Source organism: Stigmatopora argus, chromosome 6 (assembly GCF_051989625.1).
Source record: "Stigmatopora argus isolate UIUO_Sarg chromosome 6, RoL_Sarg_1.0, whole genome shotgun sequence".
In the NCBI taxonomy this organism is placed as follows: domain Eukaryota; kingdom Metazoa; phylum Chordata; class Actinopteri; order Syngnathiformes; family Syngnathidae; genus Stigmatopora; species Stigmatopora argus.
The window spans coordinates 459,771-477,012 of record NC_135392.1 but is presented as its reverse complement, the minus strand read 5'-3'; the positions used below and the strand labels follow the sequence as shown (position 1 = coordinate 477,012).

The following is a 17,242-nucleotide window of genomic DNA, read 5'->3' as shown; positions in this document are numbered from 1 at the left end:
TTACCTGACGCCCCCCAGCTTGCTTCCAGTAGACCCGCACGAATCCCCCCCCCCCGTCCCACTTCCTCTTTTGCTCATGTGAACTTATTTTATTTTATTGCATTTATTTCTTAGCATTGTTCAGGAAAACAGATCTCTGTTAATAGAAAACGGCTTGGACCGTTGGAGTGACTGCTATAATCATATTTTGCATGTATTTAATGGCAGATATTTGTTCTTTGATTTTATTATTAAACATTTTTTTTGCAGAAAACTTCACGCCCCCCTTGAATTCTCTTTACGCCTCCCTAGGTGGGCGCGCCCCCCAGTTTGGGAACCACTGTCTTAAAAGAATTCAGAGACTTTTTTTTACTTTCAGAGTGGTGATGAATAAATGCACACGTTTTTATGTATTTTTACTTTTAAATTCTGAGTATAGCTCTCAAGGAATAGGAGTTGAAAATATGAATTGTTTATGCCTGTCTCTTCGTCAAAAAGGTTCCCGACCCCTGATCTATGTCTTTCTTGATGTACACAGAAGGGTTAGGGTTAGGGTTACGCGTCTTGATATGTGTTCCCGTGCCCAGCAGAGGGCACTGTAGCAATGCGTTCATTTTCAATGTAAACTAATGAGCGCAAGGAAGAAAAGGTGGACGCTAGTGTCAGCGTTGGACAGCAAACTCAGGACCTGTCTCCATGCGGCGCGGTCCTACAGACCAGGTAGTGCTTGAGGTACTTTCGGAAGCACTTGTCCCTCACGCCGTAGATGATGGGACTGACGGAGCGCGGCCACACCTGCACCACCACGTAGCAGGCGAACAGCGAGTCCGAGTAGTTCTGGGGGAACGCTAGCAGCAGCGCGTCCTTCACCAGCGGCACGGCGTAGGTTGTCATGCACAGTAGGACCTGCACGCCGTGCAGCACGATGGTCCTCCTGGCCTTCTTGGCGCCCTTGCTGGCCGTCCGCGCCGTGAACAGGATCTGGAAGTAGGTGAAGAAGATGACCGACCACACCAGGACCAGGTAGACCACGTAGGTCACGTCCCGCTTGCGGGCCAGCACGGGGCTGGGGAAGGCCGTCTCGCGCAGGCAGAAGATCTTCCCGGCGAAGAAGTCGGACGGCTCGGTGGCCAGCGTGACCAAGAGGTCCGGGAAGGCGGAGACCAGGCTGGCGCCCAAGATGGCGGCCACCAGGAGGAGGGTGCGGCGCACGGTGCAGATGCGGGCGTGGTGGAGCGGCAGGCGCACGGCCACGTAGCACTCGCCCGCCATGCAGGCCAGGATGAGGGGCGTGTTCTCCGTGGTGATGATGGCCATCAGGATGAAGGGGGCGCAAGAGAGGGCGCTGATGCGGTAGAGGACGTAGCTGATGACGAACAGGGCGATGCCCACGCTCATCTGGATCATGTCGTTCAGGACCAGCGTGAAGAACAGGATGTAGCGAGGGTTGGAGTAGAAGATCTGAAAGCGTGGAGGAGTCGGTACGGGGGTGCCGCGCTCTTCCCAATGGCTTACGGGGAGCCCCAAAACCCAAAACCTCACCTGGTGCTTGCAGAAGGTGTACATGAGGCTGGCATTGATGTAGTTGATGGACAGGCCGATGGCCATCACCAGGACGTTCTTGGCCACCGCTTTGCCCAGCGAGTCGCGGCCCTGGATGGCCACGCTGGCGTTGACCAGCGCCGCTTCGCTCATGTCGCCGCACGGGTGCTGGAAAAAAAACAAAAGAAACAAGCCCAAGTCTCCCTTTTTGGGATACTCAATCGGAGCATTTATAGTAAATAAATATAAAAATGGTATATTCCAATTCATGTGATCGGCATTCCCAACTTTGCCATTTGAACATACGTATTCACAAATCATTTTTAATCCAAAACCTTTTGAACATTCCTATTCATGTTGCATGCATTTCAGACATTTCAACACATTGACTAAATGTTCCTATTTTTGCTCCAAAATGTGATGATTTTTTTCCAGCAAATCCCTTTGATGCCTCACAATTTCACTCTATCCCTGACACATTTCCATTCACCAGCATTTCCCGCATTTTCCCCTCATAAAATTTGGCAATTTTGACCCCCGAAAAGCCTTTCACTAAATCCAATTGACATTTAAAATAGTACCTCTTTCCTTTCACATGTTGACATGTGAACATATTTACAAAACATCAAATCCCATCCCATTTTTGACCAATAATCTGAGCACAAAAACAATCCCTGAAATCCTACTGACAAAACCAAACCTCCCAATAAATCAAATGAACACATCCAAATACAATATTAGCCTCTCTTCCTGATCACATCATTTGCATATCAACATATTAGAAGCACACACGTGGCTATTCAACTACTACTCACAATTTGCCAAAAAAACGCACGAAAAGACATCATCTGTTCCAAACTGCGAAAAATCAAGTTTGTGGATGATAATATGAAAAACAAGAGCTAATCTTAGTTAGCATGTATTAGCATTTTCCAAAGACGAACTAAAAGATGAAGTTGATACTCACCTGCGTTAGGTGGACACACCTGGACCTCGCTCGCGCACAATCCGTGCAACGCTTTTTATGCCCTCACCACACGCACAAACACACACACACACACTTGTCACACACACACTTGTCACACACACACTTGTCGTCATCCACGTTGACGGAAGAATGACGTGTTCCCCCACGAGGTGGCCCCATCTTTTGCGCGCCAACTGCTTGGCATCCGTGCCAACTTGTTGGCGATGCCCAACTTTGGCGCCAAATACCATTTCCTGTTAAGTATACCATAACAAAATATGCCCTTTTCCCCTTTAATACTATCAATGACTACATTCGCACTTCTATTTGTACGTGCGTATCCCAGCATCCTCTCTGTTTTGCCGTCGGGCTACCAAGTGTTCAGACAGTTTTGAAAAGCCTTTTCAAAATGGCCTCCAGTCGGCCATGTTGGGAGGGGCAACGCTTCCATCCAAATCAGGTCATAACTGGCTTATTTCTCAACACATTTTGACATGATCGATGTTCAGGCAGCTTCTATTAACACAAGTGGCTCTAGACGTCCAATCTACTTGAAGCGGGAGGCCGGCAGACGGCGATTGATCGAACATTTGAAAGAAAACCACAGCAGAAATACGATCGGACGGCATGTGATTGATCATCGGTCATCTACTTTTTTTTTTTAGCTGGCGGCCATCTTGTGTAGGGCAAGTGAAAGTGAAGTTTGAAGAAGTCAAAAGTTTCCCATTTGATGGACGGCCCAGCCGGAGACGAAAACAAAGCGACACGACCCCGAGGAGGACGAGCCGAGGCCCGCTAACGAGTCCTCGGGTGCCGCGCGACCTTTGCCGCTGTTTTTCCCGGCGAGGCTTGCCAAAAACAAGCGTGGATTCTCGGAGGAACGTCGACTCGCCGATTCCGTCGAGGACCCTTGAAAGGTCAAAAAGCTCGTTAGCGGAACCCTCAAGCGTGTCGCAGCGACGGCAATTAGTCCGATGACTTGAATGTTGATGTCACGCTAACGTTACGTCATGACTTTTGTTTATCTTGAGAATAATAACCAATAAAATGATTGACATTTCACAATACGCAGAATTTAGGAAAGATATTCACAACCCTTCTAGCTTTAATGCTATTTCATCAAATTCACTAACTGGCTGCCATCGTCGTCCAATCCCAAATGATCATTCATATCCAATTCATACCTAAATTTTGAATTTACTGGAAGTAGACGAATGACATGGAAAAGACAACAAGAAGCAACTAACCAACAGGCAGCAAAGCGAAAAGGCCCCAAAATCAACAGGAAATCATTCAGAATGTAACGGGACTGACCTCAAATCAACAGGAAATATCAATAAAATCAACAGGAAGTGACCAATCAGCAAGAAGTAACACCTGAAATGCTCCAAAAGGTTTGAAAGTGTTCAAAAATTGACCAGCAAGTGGCCCAAAATCAAAAGGAAGTGACCAATAAGCAGGAAGTAACATCCTAAATGCTGATGGATACAAGTGTCTAGTAAATGGCCCAAAAATCAAAAGGAAGTGACTGACTACTGCACAGGAAGTGCCCCCGGAATGCCCCAAAATGTACCTGGAAACAGGATTTAACCAGTATGAGCCCTAAAACTGGCAAAAGATCACGCTGCCATCCCTCCCGGCTGTCAATGGCAGCGCACTCCTGTTGATTTTAGGCCATTTCTGCTTCACTTCCTGTCGACTTTGGGTCACAATACAGGAAGTGAACCGGAAATGAACAGGAAGTGACTCAAAGTCAAGACCTGTTAATTCCCCCAAAATACAGGAAATGAACCACGTTTACTGTGATGGGTTAGCAAACAATTAAGGATAGCGGGATAGGCTCCAGCACCCCCGTGAGGAGAAGCGGCTCGGAAAGTGAAACGATAGATGAAATGAATCGTACATTTTTGAAAGGATTGATCGTTTAATTGATCGTTTCGATGACCTTCCGGGATACGAAATACATATTAAGATACATCCATATTTGGAAATATTACGTGTTGTCACACCCCTAAGTGGCGAAAACACGCCCACCCACCGGGTGGCGCACGCCCGTGCGCAGAACGTCTATAAAGACACAGCGTTGGCGGGTTTTCAGGTCAGACTTGCGTCCGGGTGACCCAGGTGAGTATTCACTCCATCTTTTCATGCAATCACACACCTCATCATTCATACTTATTATTTGATATTTGAAGTTGAAAATATGAAGCTATTAACAGGGTTGTTGAGCAAAATGCTTTTCTTTCTCTGCCTGTTTATCGATCTATCAATCTATTTCTCTTTATTTGTCTATCTATGCTTTATTATATTATCTATTGTTACATGGCCCTTAGCCTAGTGCTTTTTTTTTGCCAAATAAATTGAATTGAATTGAATTGAATCTATAACTGTACTTCAACTGTATGTACTCTAGGATTATTGTATGCTATTTTTACTAGCAGTAAGACCAAAAAAACCTCCACTTGGATTGACCACCACCGACGGCGTTGTGTTTTGTGACAGGACGCAAACCCTCGACCCATCTTGACGAGCTTCGACGCAAAGCGCAAGAAAGGACGGACTGCGACGACTCTTTTTTTCTCTCTCTCTGGTAGGCGGGCGATGACGGCATGAGTGCGATTTCCGAGGCGGCGGCGACGGCGGGCAACGCCAGCGTGGCCGAATATCGAGACTCGTTCGGCAAAGCGGTGGCCAAGAACGTCCTGGTGGTGGCCATCGGCCTGTCCCTCAACTACGTCAACGTCTGCCTCATGTACACTTTCTGCAAGCACCAGGTGGGACGTCTTCCCCGCCCCGGAAAAAAAAATGGCTGTCATTGACGTCCAATCCTTAGGAATGGGGAGGGTTGGCCACAAATGAATGAAGGTGGATTGGCAATGAACTCGTTTTAATTGGCGACGGTAGCGTCAAAGCGTCAAAGGAGCTCTGGTTGCCCCTAGCAAAATGGTCTCAGGCGACCATCTTGGTAGGGGCGACGACCACATCGGACGGGGTGACGAATATTTCTTTCTGTCTCGCTGGTGGCCATCTTGGGTGGGGCAGGTGATCATTAGATTTCAAACCCGATTTCAGTTTAGCGTTGAATCGGTACCGCTGATAGCAAGCGTTAGGCATCTTCTACTGGACCCCGCCCGCTACATAATAATGTTTGGAATATAGAAATGTATTTTTTTTAAATTGTGAATTCAGCTGTTGTGTTTTAAAATGTTTGAACTTCATTCAAAAGCAGTTTGACTTTTTTGGGGGGGCAAATGACATCATTTCCTGTGATTTTCAGATCTTCTACCTAATTTATTCAATATATTTTGTTTTTTATTTTAAAAAAATGACCTAAAGTCTATGAAAAATATTAGTGTTTTTCAAATATTCCATTTGAAAAGGAATTTGACTTTTGCAGGCTTTTTAATTATAATTTTTTAGCAAACTGTCAGTTGCACTCAAAGTAAAGGAATATTACAAAAAGAAATAAACACGTAGACGGATTGACATCATTTCCTGTGATCTTCAGATCTTCTACCTGAGCCCCCGCTACATCCTTTTCTTCCACCTGGTGGTGAACGACATGATCCAGCTGAGCGCCAGCGTGGCCCTCTTCATACTGAGCTACGCCGTGTACCGCATCGGCGTGGGCCTGTGCTGCGCCTTCATCCTGACCGCCCTCGTCACCTCGGAGAACACGCCCCTCAACCTGGCCTGCATGGCGGCCGAGTGCTACGTGGCCGTGTGCCTGCCGCTGAGCCACGCCCGCCTGTGCACCGTGCGGCGGACCCTCCTCCTGGTGGGCGCCATCTGGGGGGCCAGCCTGGTCTCCACTTTACCGGACCTCCTGTTCACGCTGGCCACCGAGCCGGCCCGCTTCTTCTCCGGCCGGATCTTCTGCCTGCGCGAGACGGCCTTCCCCAGCCCGGTGCTGGCCCTCAAGCGGGACGTGACCTACGCCGCCTACCTGGTCCTGGTGTGGTCCGTCCTATTCTTCCTGTACTTCAGGATCCTGTTCACGGCACGCTCGGCCAACAAGGAGACCAAGAAGGCCAAGAAGGCCAGGAGGACCATCGTCCTGCACGGCGTGCAGGTCCTGCTGTGCATGACCATGTACGCCGTGCCGCTGGTGAAGGGCGCGCTGCTGCTAGCGTTCCCCAAGAACTACTCGGACTCGCTGTTCGCCTGCTACGTGGTGGTGCAGATCCTGCCCCGGGCCATCAGCCCCATCATCTACGGCGTGAGGGACAAGTGCTTCCGCAAGCACCTCAGAAATTACATCGTCTGCCAAAGCGGCTACGATTCCAGAAGAAGAGCGATGAACGGAAGCCACGCCGGGAGACCCTCGCGCCGCAACCTTGGACACCCGTGAAAAAATACAAATGAAAAACAAAGATGTCGTCAGACAAAGATTAAAATGAAGTCTTGCGGTCTACTCCCGATTTTAGTCGCAAAGTGGATTTCCAGGGTTTTTTGTTTGTCATATAAAATAAAATGTCATTTTAAAGTTGTTATTTTCAGACATTGACATCATTCACACAACAGCGACGAAGCACAAAATCAAGGCACACAAAATTGGTGAAGAAATGAAGTGACCCAAAATCAAGTGGAACACAAAGTGACCCAGAAACACTCTGAGATCAACAGGAAGTGATGTAAAAGGTCCACAAATTGACTTGAAATATGCCCCATCAAGCACAGAAAGTGACCCCAAATCAACAGGAAGTGACCCAAATTCAAAAAAACATGACCCTCAAGTGCCCCAATATGTACAAAAAGTGACCAATGTACAGTAAGTGACCCAGAAACACCCTAATATGTAACTAAAATGAATCAAAAGGAACAGGAAGTCAGCCACAAATCAACAGGAAGTGACGAATAAATAGGACGTGACCCAGAAACACAGTAATTTAAAAAAAAAACATCCACAATGTACAGGTAGTGTCCCTAAAATACCTTTATATATGGGAAATGACCCAAAATTAACAGGAAGTGACCCACAAATCAACAGGAAGTAACAAATGAACAGGACGTGACCCAGAAACACCCTAATTTCAAGTGTCACAGGAGAACACGTCAACTATTTCCCATCAGCGCAGTTGAAATTGCATTGGTGTGTGCGTACAGGATGCTTATAAAAGACAGGTGGCGCCGACTCGCAGCGATTGGTCACAGGTGCGTCCGTCCACCCGGCAGGTGAGTATATCCGCTTCCTCGTTAATGACGGCTTTCATCAAAAAAAGCCTGCTTGAACCGAGGCTTCTTTTATTTGCATTTATTAGTGGCTGAGGTGAACCAGACTTGCTTCGAAAACAAGCTATTTTTTATTTTACTACGCATTAATTTACTCAAACAACCACTTAGAAAGCTCAAATTTAGTAGGCACGTCAAAAAATGTTTCTACTGTTCATTCGGCTTTCATTTTATTTCATAATCTAGTATTAACTGCCATTGACGGCAATATACGTTCGAGCCGATTTGCACCGGGAGGGCAGAAATGTCTGGCTATCATGTCTTAAATTAGCCACTTTACAAATGGAGTTTGGTCAGGCTGTCAATTGAAGTTAGGAAAGGTTAAAAATATGGATTTTTTTTGTATTTGAGTGTTCCAAGTGCTAATTTTCCGACATTACTGTGGGTTTAATTGACTAAGAACCAAAATGTTTATTATTACTCAATTAAAATTCAATGCCGGTTGCTCACCACTTTCAGGCCTATAGTAGCACATGAATGCATTTTATTCATTTCTAAACCCTTTTCTTTGTCTTTAATTTGATTAAATAAAAGAATGAGAGAGAAAAATGTGCTTATAAAAATTGCAGACAGGCTTCTGGGTTTTTTTCTTCTCCAAGTGAGTCAAAATACTTGGAAATTGCTTCCAATTTTGCATTTGTTGGCATTCAGGTTCACAATTGAGTGTGGGAATTGTGGGTATCGGGTGGGATGAGCGCGGGCAACGCCAGCGTGGCCGAATATCGAGACTCGTTCGGCAAAGCGGTGGCCAAGAACGTCCTGGTGGTGGCCATCGGACTGGCCCTCAACTACGTCAACGTCTGCCTCATGTACACCTTCTGCAAGCACCAGGTAAGCTTTTGGGGTGAATAATGTTTTGAAAATATAATTATTATTTTTTAAATTGTGAATTGAGCTGCATTTGTTGTGTTTTAAAATGTTTCAACTTTTTTTTCTATTTTTAAAAACTTTTTTATTTAAAAAGAAGTGCAAATAAAGTAATTTCTTAAATATATATTTTTTAATTAAAAAAAATGAAATAAAGTATTTTTTTTCAAATGACTTAAAAAGTCTATGGAAAATATTAGTATTTTTCAATTATTCCGTTTGAATTGAATTTGACTTTTGAAGGCTTTTTTATTTTTATTTTTTTAGCAAACTGTCAGTTGCATTCAAAGAAATATTACAAAAAGAAATAAAGGCCTAGATCAGGGGTCATGAGGGAACCTTTTTGAAAGAGAGAGCCATAAGCAATTCTTATTTTCTAATGTTATTGCTAAAGAGCCATTTCCAGAATTTAAAAGTAAAAATGTATGAAAATGTGCGAAAAAAAAAATTCTGTCATTTCACCACTTTTTAATCACACAAAGTCTCTGATTTCTTTTGACAACATTGTTATGATGTTGCTAATCAATCAGTATGAATGAGATGAGTCATGAAAAACTAAATTATGATTAAAGTGGTGTTAGAGCTAGTCTTAACGCCACGGTGTCGACGTGACGCTCCTATTGGTGCGTTCGGGACTCGGCTCTCTCACTAGTGATTTTCATATTTGACCTCACAGGTTAGTGGAGAGCCATATGCACCCATGGAAAGAGCCACATATGGCTCCCGAGCCGTAGGTTCCCTACCCCTGGCCTAGTCTGATTGACAGCATTTCCTGTGATCTTCAGATCTTCTACCTGAGCCCCCGCTACATCCTGTTCTTCCACCTGGTGGTGAACGACATGATCCATCTGAGCGCCAGCGTGGTCCTCTTCGTGCTAAGCTACGCCGTGTACCGCATCGGCGTGGGCCTTTGCTCCGCCTTCATCCTGACCGCCATCGTCACCTCGGAGAACACGCCCCTCAATCTGGCCTGCATGGCGGCCGAGTGCTACGTGGCCGTGTGCCTGCCGCTGAGCCACGCCCGCCTGTGCACCGTGCGGCGGACCCTCCTCCTGGTGGGCGCCATCTGGGGGGCCAGCCTGGTCTCCACTTTCCCGGACCTCCTGTTCACGCTGGCCACCGAGCCGGCCCGGTTCTTCTCCGGCCGGATCTTCTGCCTGCGCGAGACGGCCTTCCCCAGCCCCGTGCTGGCCCGCAAGCGGGACGTGACCTACGCAACCTACCTGGTCCTGGTGTGGTCCGTCCTCTTCTTCCTGTACTTCAGGATCCTGTTCACGGCGCGCACGGCCAACAAGGAGACCAAGAAGGCCGAGAAGGCCAGGAGGACCATCGTCCTGCACGGCGTGCAGGTCCTGCTGTGCATGACCATGTACGCCGCGCCGGTGGTGAGGGACGCCCTGCTGAGGTGGTTCCCCGAGAACTCCTCGGACTTGCTGTTCGCCAACTACGTGGTGGTGCAGATCCTCCCCCGGGCCATCAGCCCCATCATCTACGGCGTGAGGGACAAGTGCTTCCGCAAGCACCTGAAAAACGAGCTGATCTGCGGGAGGAACCCGTAGTGATGCCCAAATAAGGCTCTCTTCACCCCGCCCATCGCGATTCCGAAGGCCTGCTGAAACTGTACCCATTCCGCATTTGAAATAAATACATTTTTTGAACCCAAAAATGCCTTTTTGCTCCTCAAAGACCGCATCGCGCTAAAGTCACGAGCTGCCGTTTGGCGTCTAATCCGTCGAAAGTAGGATGGCTGGCGGCGAGCGAACCCTTCGTTAGAAATCAGCCCTCCCGCTTTGAAGGAATTGGACGTCTAACGGCGATGAATTCATTTCAGGTGCATGCCAGAAGCATGAAAATGGCTTTCCTTGCCCCTGGCAAGATGGCCTCCGGGCAGCCATATTGGCAGGGGCAACCTTCCCCTTAAAGTCAATGCTTTGAAATGAACATAAAGTTCATGACTCACTCTCATTCGTTCATTATATTCATCCACACATTTATTCTTGGTCATAAAATTGGTGGGAGGGTTTTTTATTTTATCTCCTGTTTCATTTTTATTTATTTCTTTTAATGTGTGTGTCAATTGGTTGTGAGTATTTCATTTCCTGGTTGTGCGTTTGAGTGATTTCACAGTTAATTCGTTCATTTTCTGTCGTGGAGGGTGCTGGAGCCTATCACAGTTGACACCAGGCAGAGCAAACCCCAAATCCGTGGCCGGCCAATCGCAGGGCACAATGAGACGAACAACCAATCACACTCGGGGTCAGGAATAATTTAGCATCTAATTAGCTTAGCATGCATGTTTTTGGAATGTGGGAGGAAACCAGACTACCTGGAGATACCCGGGGGCGAACATGCAAACTCCACACAGTGTGGACCGACCTGGGCTCAAACCCACGACCCCAAAACCACGAGGCCAACGTGCTAACCACTCGTCCACCGGACCGCTGTCTTCAGTTTGTTAAAGTAAACTTGAATAACAAGACCTGGGTTAAAAAAAAAAAGATCAGAGGAGTGGCGTAAATCCTAAGGGAGCAAAAGCAAAGTTCATCACGAACGTCAAAGACATGACGCTAACGATTGTTTGCCAGCGTCGCGCTAACGAGCTCGTTGACCTTCAAACCTTTGCGGATTCATCGCGGTGCTCCGAGAATTCCCGCCGGCGTCTTCAAATCGTCCCGTAAAGGTCACGTTGCGTCAGAGGGAGCGCTCCTTTTCGTCACGTCCTCGGAGGCCGCTAATTGGACGCCCCTCGTCGTCGTCGTCAACGGCAGCCGGTGAAACACGATCGTTAAGGTCAAAGGTTGTCGAATCGCTTTCAGCTGGGGCGGCTGGCACATTCAACTCGCAAAGAAAACATTTCTTCTATTAACCTGCAAATAAAATCTCCAAATGGCCCAAATTTAACAGGAAGTGATGCCAAAATGACAGGAAATGCTGCAAAATCATGAGGAAATCATGCAAATTGTACAGGAAGTGACTCTTTCGTGCCCCAAAATCTGCAGGAAACTCCCTAAAAGCCAGTAATGAACAATTAGTGACTTGAAATGCCCTAAAATCAACATGAAAAAAATAAAACCAAAAAGAAGTGACCTAGAAATATCCTAAACCTAACAGGAAGTGCCCTACAAATATCCGTTGAGCATGTTCTGACCCAAAAAAGGCCTAAAATGGACAGGAAATGCCCTAAAATCAACATGAAAAAATAAAACCAAAAAGAAGTGACCTAGAAATATCCTAAACCTAACAGGAAGTGGCCTAAAAATATCCGTTGAGCATGTTCTGACCCGAAAAAGGCCTAAAATTGACCGGAAATGACCCAAAATATAAAGGATGTGACTCTGAAATACCCCAACTGTACAGGAAGTGACCCCCAATTCACAAGAAGTGACCTTTAATGCCCCAAAAAGGGGGGGTCAATTGAAATCAACAGGAAGTGAGCTAGAAATGATCTTAAAGCAACAGGAAATGATTCCAACTTTACAGGAAGTGGCTCCAAATGAACTCGCCTGCCTTGACAACAATAGACGTCGAGTTAGTTTCAACTGGGAGGACTTGCTGCACCATGGACGGTGCTAGACGTCCAATTCATTCGGAGTGGGAGGGGCGAATGGTAGCGCTACTAATAATGGGATTCGTAGTCGCCATTATTATTTAGATTCCGATCGATATTAATCCCGAGGCGTGTTGTCGTTGACGATGATGTCGGCGGCCTGCCATTGGACGATTCGGGCGTCACCTGACGTTCACCGTCCTATAAGAAGGTGGGCTCGGCCCTGGCCGGGCGCTGGCTGAGGTCGGCCCGTGGCGTTCCTCTTCGGGTGAGTCGAGCGCCTCGTGGTTTTGGCGTTCCCACCTCCTTCTCGCCCAGGTACACTTTTCGTCTTGGATTTGATTGGCTGTTGTGTAGTCATCTCTGCAGTTCTAACCTATTTGGATGTTTTAGGACCCCAGGTTTTCACGCAGCAAGCAGCACCTGGGATTGGTCGCGGGCGACTCATGAGGTAAAATGACCCACGTAAGACACAGCAAATCCTCGTGGGTTCTGTTGGATTTGTTGGGTTTTGGTACTGGTTTTGCTAGTCTAGGAACCAACAAATACTGGTGCTTGTAAGCCAGGGAGGTTCTGAGGGACTAGTTGTGTTTTGGTACTATTTTGCTAGTTCATCATATGTTGGTCTGCAAATGTTCTGCTGGGTTTGTTGTGTTTTTGTACTGGTTTTGCTGGTTCAGAATCCATCATATTCTGGATTCTGCATCAGTATTCCATCATTTGTTTCTGTACAATCAATACACAACAAATCCACCAAGTTTTTGTTTGACTTTTTGGTACTGGTTTTCCCCTTTTAGCAACGAAGAGATGCTGGATTTCTCACGGGAAATCCAGTAAAACCAGTACCAAAACCCGTCTGGATTTTCTGTGTTCCGTAACCGGTCCTGCAGACGAAAGCGCTAATCGACGATGTGGAACTCGTCGGCGGACGGCTGGCAGAACTCGAGTTCTCCGGCTTCCGTTTGGGTGCTTCCCAAAGACAGCTTCTCCAACGCGCTGGCCAAGAACATGGCGGCCGTGTTGGTGTGGCTGACCCTCAGCGTCATCAACGGCAGCATGGTGCACACCTTCTTCAGACACGGGTACGACCACGTGGTCCGGGCGAGCGCCGATCACCGACCAGCTTTATTTTTTGTGCCGGCAGCGTCTTTTACGACAACCCGCGTTACATCATGTTCATCGCCATGGTGATCAACGACGCGCTCCAGCTGAGTCTGGTGACGGCGCTCTACGTCCTGAGCTACGTCTTCCGCAAGATCCACGCCTCCGTCTGCTGTCTGCTGGTGAGAAGGAAAAAAAACAAGCTAACGTCCTATTGCGCCACCGTTTTTGTTGTCACTTCCTGTTCATTTTGGACTATTTTGAGTCCCTTTCTGTTCATTTTGGACTATTTTGGGTCACTTTCTGTTCATTTTGGACTATTTTGGGTCACTTTCTGTTCATTTTGGACTATTTTGGGTCACTTTCTGTTCATTTTGGGTTACTTCTGCTAATATTGGGGGAACCTCCTGCTTATTTTGGGGCACTTACATGGCCGTCTTTTGTTTGTTTTTGTTTTCCATCTTTTGTTTATCACATAACAAAAGTGCTGATGCACAACTTAAGATTTTAATAGAAAATATAACTCCAAAATAATCACACAAATATTGAAAACTGGGAAAAATGAACTAAAATACAAACAACGAAGGAGACCCAAACCGACAAAAGGCAATTATGGCGAAAAACACTCCCATGCCGGCCAGCGCATATAAACACGGGGTTTAAATACACAGACGGGGGTTGATTGACGAGATAATTGCAAACAGCTGGGTGGATGACACAAGAGAAAAAAAACTGCCATCCACCAAAGCCCCAAAAAACTTGACAGACGCCATCTTTCTTCCCCCGCGGTCAGATCATGTGGGCGGTGCTGACCACGCGCTCCACGCCGCTGATCCTGGCCGGCATGTCGGTGGAGCGCTACCTGTCCATCTGCTTCCCGCTCCACTACGCGCAGATGTGCACGGTGCGGCGCACGCTGCTGCTGATTGGCGCCATCTTTACGCTGACCGCCACGCCGCCCGTCACCGACCTGCTGCTCAGTGTCCAGCGGGAGCCGGCGGGCTTCTTCCACGCCGCCATCTTCTGCGACCACGCGCTGCTCTTTCGCCACCACGCCATCTACGTCAAGAACTTTGTCTTCGACGGCGTCTACTTGTCCTTCGTGGTCCTCACCCTGCTCTTCACCTACTGCAAGATCATGATGACGGCCCGCGCCGCCGCCTCCGCCGGGCTGGCCTCCGTCACGCGAGCCCGCAACACCGTCATGCTGCACGGCCTGCAGGTGGCGCCGCTCGGCCTTCGGGTTCTTTCGCGTTCGGCGACGGCGTCCGCTCGCTGTCGACCGTGACGCTTCGAATAGAGCGATAAGAAGTTCTCTTCAATTGGCAGAAGCATAAACGGAGCTTTCTCGGCCCTATCGACCGAAATGGCCTCGGGGTGGCCATGTTGGTACAGGAGATTCCCATTAGACATGGCATTGAAATCATAACAAGCTTATTTCTCGAAAAGAACATTCGACTCAATGGCGCTAGACGTCCCAAGCGTTTGAAGCAGGAGGGGTGGCAGCGTATACACGAGGGTTCATTTGCTGCCAACTTTCCCGCTTCAAATCAATTGGACGTCTCGCAAAAATGGCCTCAGGGCAGCCATGTTGGTAGGGGCCAGCTTCCCACCGACACCAATGCTTTGATAAGCGAATGTAGCCACATTTAACTTATTTTCTCAGGTATTTTTGTGGTTTTTGATCGCGCTGCATTTGCTCCGCCACGTCTTTCAGTTGCTGCTGTGCATGCTGGCCTTCGTCGTCCCGTCCCTGCAGGCGGCGCTGATCTCGCTCTTCCCGCGGCTGAGCCTGGAGATCCGCTACATCTTCTTCCTGCTGGTCTACATCATCCCGCGCTTCCTCAGCCCCGTCATCTACGGCTTCCGCGACAAACTCTTCCGCCGTTACTGGACGCGTTACTTGGCCTGTCGGAAACGGGTCAGAGCTCGCGTCGCTCACGTGTCCTGAACGCCACGCCGCGACCATTGAGGTCTAGACCTGCTTGGACGGGATCATCACATTTTTATCAAATCACAAATGTCAACATTTGCCATGTTTTTATTTATATTTTCTTTTCAATATTCAAAAAAATAAATAGAGAACATTTACTGCTTTTGTTTTTTTTCTTAAATATACTTATATATAAGCAAAATAATTCAAAGACATTTGCCAATTGTTCCTTTATTTAAAATGATAATAAATGCATATTAAATAAAAGTAACAAAAACATATTGTTTCCTCAAAAAGTAAAAAAACAATGAAATGACTGAAACATGTTTACTATTAAATGGGTTTAAAAGACTACATATTTGGATCATTTTAGGTCAACAATCACTTATATCATTATTTATGTCATTTAATTTTAATAATAATAACTATATAACATCTTAAAATATTAACTTCACATTTGTTTATCTGATGTAATTGAAAAATATCTCAAAGTTTTTAGTCTAACATGCCAAAAAGTCATGAAATAAAATACTATATTGATCCGTCACAAGGATATTCCGTTCCGCTAGGGGCGCTGTGACTGCCTCTCAAACCATATCTGTCTGTAGCTACAGACGTGAAGAAAAAGCTCCGTGTCCCTGAAGCTACTTTCCTTTCCTATTCTGTTCGTGAAGGTCCAACAAGGTGAGTTCTATACGGCAGCTTTGCTCCCTCTCTAATTCTCCAAAGTCAACATTTGTAACAATTTGACACATTTCCCTGCTGTCGGCATGTTTGCGTGAGAACATTTTGTTATTTTTTTACCGTTTTTCCCATCCCTGCCAGCTGACCGTCATGTTAGCGTGCTAGCTGGCTAATTCGCGTAGCGAGCCTCTACTGGGCTTTAATATCAACTATTGTATATCTTTAAATGAAATTCACTTTTAAATTGTCGAAGCGCCGGAGGTCTTCAACGTCGTTGATCCGTAAATATGACGCAAACTGTCTTCATTATCAGTTTACTCTTTAAAGGAACAGTTGTGATATATTGGTTGCTCCAAAACACACTTGGCCAATGGGATGCAAGGGTTAGCTGTAGGGTTGTCAAAAATATCGACGTATCGATACTGAAATGTTGTATTCGCCTCCAATATTTGAACGCAAAAGTCTCGATACTCAATTATTTATTTTTCAGCACCACAGGTCACCAGACGTTTGTTGTTATTTTTGTACTTTTCTTCCTAACTCAATGTCCAATTGTAATATTTCAGAGATTGTCGACAATGTCGCTGCCCAAGCCGGTGCTGAGAGGTCTTCTGGGGAAACGGCTGCGCTTTCACCTGCCCATCGCCTTCGGGCTCTCCATCCTGGTGGCCGTGGCCTTCAAGGTGACACGTCCGAGTCCTCGTCAAATGTGTCGTGGTGGTCCCGTGAATCCTCACGGTGGCCTTCTTGTGTCTAGTACACGGTGACGGAACCTCGCAAGCAAGCGTACGCCGACTTCTACAGGAGTTACGACGCCGTCAAGGAGTTCAACGGCATGCGGGAAGCCGGAATCTTCGAGAGCGTGCGGCCCTCCGGAGAGTAAAACCCTGGTGGGCGCCCGTCCGCACTGAACTCCGGTGACCCATTCCATGTGGGTATTAATTAGAAATATTCCTTTTTGTCTTTTAGTTGTCTTTCCTGCGCTCGTTCCCCCCCGTGAAGATGTTGTTGCGCCTCTGTTTGGATGATATTTACGTCTAATAAATGTCCATGGAGACACTTGCTGTACATTCTCTTTGATGTAAAGAGGAACTTTTATTCATACATTTTTTTACACATTGGCTGTTATTGACAGATAACTGTAGTTTTTTTTTTTTTAACCGCTTGTTGTTTGAATTTACATTTAACACACATCAAAAACATGGGTGCAGGATGTGTGTACATGAAAATATAAAATAACACAAAATGAAGGATATACATTTTAAATGCCAAATACAAGAAAATTAAAGTAATTCCGTTAAAGCACTAAGAAATCTGAAAAAATGAAGAAATACATTGCCTAGATGCAAAAGTTCTGAGTCGCCAGGGTTAGTCACCGCTAGTTTAAAGT

At 46.6% G+C, this 17,242-nt stretch overlaps 4 protein-coding genes across 11 annotated transcripts; all 4 read left to right on the top strand.

Annotated features, from left to right (window-relative positions):
• Positions 1-532: 532 nt before the first annotated feature.
• LOC144075722 (odorant receptor 131-2-like) lies at positions 533-6,978 on the top strand. Of its 6 annotated transcripts, none has more exons than XM_077603053.1 (3): positions 533-699; positions 5,083-5,262; positions 5,997-6,978. In XM_077603053.1, exons 1-3 carry the CDS (start codon positions 676-678, stop codon positions 6,837-6,839), a joined length of 1,047 nt encoding a protein of 348 aa, XP_077459179.1. In that variant the 5' UTR covers positions 533-675; the 3' UTR covers positions 6,840-6,978. The 6 variants fall into 6 exon arrangements, with proteins under 6 accessions (XP_077459179.1, XP_077459182.1, XP_077459183.1 ...); XM_077603056.1 differs by having other exon boundaries at positions 4,991-5,262; XM_077603057.1 differs by having other exon boundaries at positions 540-1,460; positions 4,991-5,262.
• Positions 6,979-7,635: 657 nt separating this feature from the next.
• Positions 7,636-10,210, top strand: LOC144075937 (odorant receptor 131-2-like). The gene is made up of 3 exons (XM_077603404.1): positions 7,636-7,663; positions 8,372-8,551; positions 9,373-10,210. The coding sequence occupies exons 2-3, from the start codon at positions 8,411-8,413 to the stop codon at positions 10,144-10,146; spliced, it is 915 nt and encodes a 304-aa protein (XP_077459530.1). The 5' UTR covers positions 7,636-7,663; positions 8,372-8,410; the 3' UTR covers positions 10,147-10,210.
• Positions 10,211-12,323: 2,113 nt separating this feature from the next.
• On the top strand, positions 12,324-15,325 carry LOC144075938 (odorant receptor 131-2-like). 3 transcript variants are annotated; one of them, XM_077603405.1, is made up of 6 exons: positions 12,324-12,452; positions 12,528-12,585; positions 12,932-13,216; positions 13,279-13,417; positions 14,029-14,457; positions 14,953-15,325. In XM_077603405.1, exons 3-6 carry the CDS (start codon positions 13,044-13,046, stop codon positions 15,184-15,186), a joined length of 975 nt encoding a protein of 324 aa, XP_077459531.1. In that variant the 5' UTR covers positions 12,324-12,452; positions 12,528-12,585; positions 12,932-13,043; the 3' UTR covers positions 15,187-15,325. The 3 variants fall into 3 exon arrangements, with proteins under 3 accessions (XP_077459531.1, XP_077459533.1, XP_077459532.1); XM_077603407.1 differs by lacking the exons at positions 12,324-12,452; positions 12,528-12,585 and having other exon boundaries at positions 12,848-13,193; XM_077603406.1 differs by lacking the exons at positions 12,324-12,452; positions 12,528-12,585 and having other exon boundaries at positions 12,848-13,216.
• Positions 15,326-15,736: 411 nt separating this feature from the next.
• On the top strand, positions 15,737-16,911 carry cox6c (cytochrome c oxidase subunit 6C). Its single transcript, XM_077603282.1, has 4 exons — positions 15,737-15,852; positions 16,419-16,535; positions 16,610-16,742; positions 16,822-16,911. The coding sequence occupies exons 2-3, from the start codon at positions 16,431-16,433 to the stop codon at positions 16,733-16,735; spliced, it is 231 nt and encodes a 76-aa protein (XP_077459408.1). The 5' UTR covers positions 15,737-15,852; positions 16,419-16,430; the 3' UTR covers positions 16,736-16,742; positions 16,822-16,911.
• The last annotated feature ends 331 nt before the right edge of the window (positions 16,912-17,242 follow it).